Here is a 6,868-nt window from a genome sequence, read left to right as displayed (position 1 = left end):
ATTTCTTTTGTTGCAGATTTGAGTTTGAGCAAAAAATCGTTTCTCATATTAGAGCGCGAATTGAATTGGTAACGCTTGGAGTTTTTCGACGTGTGTAACTATTTTCTTTAATGAGAGTAAATATTTTTGTGTTGAATCTATTTAATTAGATTTAGATGCAAAAAGACTTAGATGTGTAACTCAATTGTATAAATAAATAACATGGATACTGCTAATTGGATCTACATTTTTTTACTCCTAAGAAATCTCCAAATCAAATATTACCATGTTTTACAAATTTATTTGTTTTTTTCCTTAAAAATGATAAAGTTATTGTAAGCTCTTCAAAATCTTTTATTATTATTATTATTTGAGAAAAGGGGCCCTTGTTTTCTTTTAATGTTATTCCTTCTCTCTTCAATTCATTGCCCCGTCTTTCACACCATATATGACGAAGACAATAAAAAGAACGCGTCACGAAAGCCCAGTTTTACCATCCCTTCTATTTCTATCCCCATTCCCCAAACACTTGCTTCCCACAACTTTCAACAATTCCTTCCTTACGCCAAAAATGAAACTAATTAAACTAAAAACATAAAAAGCGAAAGAAATCTCAAATAGTTAATTTAATATATCTTTTCCAAGAATGTCCCTTCATACATAAAACACATGCAACCGCACTCTCCTATAAATGCCCATAACCTCAGCAACCAAAATGTCAGAAGAAGAAACTCTTTCTCTTCCCTTTTTCTTAGAGAGAAACATGGGTGACTGCCCACAACAATGTTGTCACCGTTTTATATTCTCCCCGTACATCTCCTTCTTCTTTTTCTTCTTTCTCGTGCTCTTTCCATCCACGCAAGTAAACGGAAAAAGCACGAGTTTGAAACATTGGTCGGGTTCGAGTCATGCTTCGAGTACAGGAGAGTGTGATTTGTTCACGGGTACATGGGTGTTGGACCCGTCGTACCCACTGTACAAAAATGCCACGTGTCCGTTCATACAGAAGGAGTTTAGCTGTGAGAGGAATGGGCGGCCTGATCGAATTTACACACACTATAGGTGGCAGCCACTTGCCTGCAACTTACAAAGGTAAATACCACCCTCCACTTTCCACTTTCCCATTCTTCTATTCTATCCTTCACAAATAAATATTGTTATCAATTATAATCAGATAGAGTCTCAACTCTCACGCACGCAGTTTTTTTTCTATAAAGTCAATAGTAAAAAAAATACATAATTTATTATGTTTAATTAAATTATTATTTAATAATTTATATAAAAATAAAATTTTTACTTTGTTATTCATTTTTTTTTTGATAAAAAACGAAGATTGTAATTAAGTTTTGGAAATGAATGCATTTATGACAATTATATTTGGAGTGAAAAAAGTTTCAGTTAAATACGGAGGAAATGATTTCTTTCCTTTTTTATAAAAAAGATTACATAGTAAGCATTTATGGGGGACTATCAATTATATTTAAAATATTATTGAATGCTTATATATATATCTTGTATCAGTAATAATCACTAATTGCCAATGAGTTTCTGGCTAGCTAGAATATAAATTTCATTCAAATCAAAATACTTTTTCTTAATATATTATGACAATTACTAAATAAACTCATGGAATATTTAGTAACTCCAGTCGTTATATTAGTTTATATATATTTCTAAATATGTTACCATTTAACTGTTACTACTTAATTCGAAGCGTATAAATATACACAAAGCAGAGCATGTTTGGTAATGATCCCCACCATACCAGCCTGTAAAAAGCAAAAACAAAAAACTGATGGAGGGAAAATTTTACAAAAGGGTTCTTTTAGCGGCGAATTTAAAGGTTGCATTCCAAGAGCATGTCTAGAATTGAAGTTTTATTTAAAAAAAAATAAAAAGTATGTTTAAGTAAAAAGGGAAAATAGATGTAATCAAAACTAATCTTTTTAATTCCGAAATATAAACTAATGTTTTAAAATTATAATAGTTTTATTTATTTGACTTTGAATATTAATTAATAATAATTATTTCATTCATATATATATATATATATATATATATATATATATATATATTTCTGTAATTATTTAAAATAAATTATTCAGATATTTTAAATATAATATATCATTTTAAACTTACCTTTTAATTAAAATATTCAAACATAAATTAATTATCACGTAATGAATCAGTTTTAGAAACGTATTAAAATAAATTTATTTTTTTAACATTTCCAATCATACTCAATTACTCAGTGTTTCGGTTGGTTTGGCCATTCTGGCGTATCTTCACGTGCAGCTTGCAAAAGCACTTTTTGGTGTTGCAGTTTTAAAAATAGGTGCTTTGTTAACATGTCACTGACAAAACAAACACCCCCAGCCTACACTAGATTAGATTTAGAATAACAAGATTCTCATATTTTAATCTTAAATTTCTTAACTAGTTTCTTTCGTCGTATATTTTTTATTGATATACAACATAAAAAAGTAATTATTTTCATGTATTTATTAACAAAAATACTGTATATAATTATATATAATAAACAAACAACTTTTAAATACACAATTTTTAAAATTCACAAATGTAAGGTTTTGACAATATTTATTCAAAATTTCATTAAATAATATGTCCTTTTTTTTGTACTATTATAGTATTATTATCTTCTTAAACTACTGGATGGCTGCGAACATTCTCTATTTTCCGCTCTTCGGAAAATATTACTGCGCTGTCGGACGAAATTCTATTTTATTTCTGTGATATTTTCTTTACTCTTACCAATCCCCATATTTTCATGTTATTGCAATTTAACCCTCTTTCAATTTGACTTTTGGTCCTGCACCTTTTTTCTTTTTTATTCGATAAATTAGTTTTTTTAATATTTATTAAATTAGTCTATGATATTTTCAAATGTTAAAAAAATTAATAAAATAAATGGATAAATAAGAACAAATTAATCTCTTAATTATAGTTTTTTTTTAAATTAAAGACTAATTTTTTTTACATTTTTTTTAAATATTACAAACTACATCCAATTTATTTTATCAAACACTAATATGTCTAATATCTTAGAAGATTAATAATAATTTTTAAAATTTTTTATTAAGAACAAATTTATCCAATCGCTAATTTTTTTTTTTAAAGCAGAATATATATACCCTTTAATTCAAACATACAAACTATAACTAATTTAAAATGATATTAAATTATTGTTTCGTTATTTTATTTGATTTTATTTTGTTAGATTTAATGGGCAAGATTTTCTGGAGAGGATGAAGGGAAAAAGCATCATGTTCGTGGGTGACTCACTTAGCTTAAATCAATGGCAGTCTTTGACTTGCTTGCTTCATGCAGCAGTGCCTAATTCCAATTACACTATTAACCGAGTTGGATATGTTTCTATATTTACATTCACGGTATGTATGAGAAGAAATTAAATTCAATTTGATTATTTCCTCAGTTCCTCTAATAACTTTGATTATATATTATGAAAAGAATTTCAGGTATTTTAAAAATATTAGTGTTCTAAAAAGTTTAACTATTATTGTCGACTATAAAAAATTTATATAATATATATTAATTAAATCAATAATTAAAATTATTGAAATATTAATATTTAAAAATTTTCCAATACTATATATATATGATCTATTCTTATAATTAGTTTGTTAACTTAGCCTATCCTTTATGAAAAAAATATTTAATAATATAAAAAATTTATTTCGAGAGTCGTGATCATCATTATTATTATCTGACTTGAGCATTGAAGTTAAAGAAAAAAGAAAGAATCTCTTAATTCTGGAAAAAGATGTGGGTGTAAGAGATTGTTTTGTAGTAGCACCATAAGGGTATGCACAATGTAGGGTAAGCAACAATGGTTCATTCAAAAGTGGTCCCTTTTGCTTGTCCATATTCATAAGTCACTTGGTGCAAATGGCTACCTTCCAAAATCACTATTGTTTTCAGGAGGAGAAAAATGTTTTTACATATTTATCATATTTTTTACATTATTATCCAACTTTTTACTACTTTTATATGGATCTCATATTTTATTTAATAAAAACATTTAAATAGTACATAAAAATATTAATAATTACTATCAAAGGTTGATTTTTAAAATAAATCTTTAATTAGAAAAGCAATTAAAAATCTTAACGCATCTTCTTCTTAATTATTTTTCTAATTTTTAAATAAAAATGATTTTTTATGTTTTTAATATTTTCAAAAAAATAACATATTTTAAATTTTATTCATTTAAATATTTAAAAGAATTAATAAAATAAATTAAAATTCCTAATTGTTGCTAAAATAAATTAATAGTTCTTTTTGCTTTTACTAGCAAAGTCCCACCAACTTTTATTTACTCAATGATGTAGTGTTAGTGTACAAGCTTTAACAATCAAAAGGGAGTTTGAATCTTACAAGGATTCATAATGCTCTTTTTCCTCATCTTTATCAATCATACCAGAACCCCTTATCGGCTTGTTAATGTGTGATTGTATATATTTCCTTTATTATATCCTCATTCATTTATATAATTTGAGTATTTTGGAGTGGAGTGTATTTTATTTAAATTGAATCAATTTTAGAATTTATTGTTCATGTTGTTCAAAAAAATCATTAATTACCTAGTATAACCTATAATCTAATACTTTTTTTATATAAATAATAATTTTCAGGAATATAATGTGAAATTGATGCTAGATAGGAGTGTGTATCTAGTTGATGTTGTAAAAGAAGATAGAGGGAGGGTGTTGAAGCTTGATTCCATAGAAGGAGGGAAGCTATGGAAAGGGATTGATATGCTTATCTTTAACACTTGGCATTGGTGGTACCGTAGAGGACCCACTCAACCGTAAGTTTCTTAATTCAAGTAATTAGTGGTTCATATAATTGCTAGTATTTTTCTCATTATTAATTAATTAATTGAATTTGTTGTTTTGTTAATTAGATGGGATTATATTGAAGTAGGAGGTCAAGTGATGAAAGACATGGATCGGATGAAAGCATTTCAAAAAGCACTTGAAACATGGGCTGCATGGGTGGACACTAATGTAGACCCAACAAAAGTAAAGGTCTTCTTTCAAGGGATTTCTCCATCTCACTACAAGTAAGCACCTTCCTTTAATTTTTTTTCACATACATAATTTTTTTAATTTTGATGTGTTTTTACTTTAATATTTAAATTCTCATTTTACACTCTCACATTATATTACCTTTCAATTGCAAAAATTGTTAGGCTCATTTTTTTGGATATGTAAATTCTGTGGTGCATGGTTATAGAAGTGGGTGGTGCTAGACATGAATGTGGGAATAGATTTTTTTTAAACTATGAGGTGAAGAAAATGGACTGTCCGATTTTTTTATTAAAAAAATTAAGAACACAAATGTCCTATTTGTGTGGGAGAGAAAATCGGAGGGTCTAATTCGTATTTTTAATTTTTTTTATTTTAAAAACAAAAATCGGATGGTCTGATTTTAATATTAAATTTTTTTTATTTGTCTAAAACATAAATCAGAAGGTCTGATTTGCTCTTGATACCATAACTGCGTAAAATACCCATACACTCTATAACTACGATCTACACCATTCTCCTTTCTATATATAAATTAAAAAGTGAAAATTCTTAACCATCAAATAAAAAATAAAAGATATTCTATCAAGCTAGTTGACAAACAATTTGCTTCTTTTCATATTTAATTTACGTACTATTTATCTAATCCAATTTATTTTTTCAAAGAATGAAAAGAATAGAAATGATTGTAGTAGAAATTAAAAGTTGCTAAGCTTGTGCATGACTATGGTATTATTATTTGAAATTACAGTGGCACCCAATGGAATGAACCAACGGCAAATAGTTGTGTCCACGAGACGACTCCGGTGGCCGGATCAACATATCCGGGGGGAACACCAGAGGCCGTGGCGGTGTTGAAAGGTGTACTGGCTACAATGACTAAGCCAGTAACACTTCTTGACATCACCACCCTCTCACTTCTAAGAAAAGATGGACACCCTTCTTTATATGGACTTTATACACCAAATGGCATGGATTGTAGTCACTGGTGTCTAGCTGGTGTTCCAGATACTTGGAATGAAATTCTTTACAACCTAATGATTTGATAGAGTAAAGGAAAATAATTCATTGATTATTAAATTATATTGGGAGGGAGGTTTTTTCTTATAGAAATTTTTATATAGAAAATTGAGGGGTGGTATAAACAAATAAGCATGCATTTATCAATGTAATAAACTGCCTTGGGCTTTAAACTGAATATTCATATTATTCGGAATACATGATACATTTTTTGCATATTTCTAGCTACTTTAGCCAGCTCCTTTAAATTAAATACACCTTCCATCTCTCCCCCTAACATTTTTGAAAAAAAAAAAAAAAACAGAAAACAAAAAATAGACTTGATGTAACTAAAGCTTGTTACTGAAATTCTCAACATTTTTAAATGGAAAATTACCCTGCTTTTAAAAATTGACATAAGATCAAATTCAATGATATTAGTGCAACTTTAAACAATGTTACATTATTTATCATTTACTAGCATTTTCACAAGTATTAATATTTTTAGATATTAATATAATTTATTAAATTAAAATAGTAAAATTATGTCTATATATAAAATCACAACAAACACAAAATAATATAGGATAAAAATACAATTTTAATTCTTAATGTTTGGATTAAGTCCTAATTTTGTCTCTAGTAGTTGAAATATTTTATTTTTATCTTATACGTCTTATTTTATCCTATTTTAATTCTCTAGTCAAAATTAAAATTCTTTTTCCAAAAATACCATTTTCTCCTTATGATTTTTTTATAGATAATAGCAAAAATCATAATTGTATTGGTCATGATGGTGGTTAATGTAATTTCTATAAAAA

The 6,868-nt window shown here is 27.2% G+C and overlaps 1 protein-coding gene across 1 annotated transcript; it reads left to right on the top strand.

Moving 5' to 3' along the window:
* Positions 1-488: 488 nt before the first annotated feature.
* Positions 489-6,266, top strand: LOC130940739 (protein trichome birefringence-like 41). The gene is made up of 5 exons (XM_057868972.1): positions 489-1,071; positions 3,218-3,389; positions 4,653-4,828; positions 4,925-5,083; positions 5,800-6,266. Exons 1-5 carry the CDS (start codon positions 671-673, stop codon positions 6,092-6,094), a joined length of 1,203 nt encoding a protein of 400 aa, XP_057724955.1. The 5' UTR covers positions 489-670; the 3' UTR covers positions 6,095-6,266.
* The last annotated feature ends 602 nt before the right edge of the window (positions 6,267-6,868 follow it).

This window comes from Arachis stenosperma, chromosome 7 (genome assembly GCF_014773155.1).
Source record: "Arachis stenosperma cultivar V10309 chromosome 7, arast.V10309.gnm1.PFL2, whole genome shotgun sequence".
Taxonomy (NCBI): domain Eukaryota; kingdom Viridiplantae; phylum Streptophyta; class Magnoliopsida; order Fabales; family Fabaceae; genus Arachis; species Arachis stenosperma.
This window is presented reverse-complemented; position numbering and strand designations above follow the sequence as displayed.

Bases quoted from the DNA above. Each gene is read 5' to 3' on its own strand.
- LOC130940739 (XM_057868972.1), top strand. From the start codon at position 671: ATGCCCATAACCTCAGCAACCAAAATGTCAGAAGAAGAAACTCTTTCT. The intron at 3,390-4,652 runs GTATGTATGAGA...AATAATTTTCAG, and splicing joins TTTCTATATTTACATTCACG to GAATATAATGTGAAATTGAT. The intron at 5,084-5,799 runs GTAAGCACCTTC...TTGAAATTACAG, and splicing joins ATTTCTCCATCTCACTACAA to TGGCACCCAATGGAATGAAC.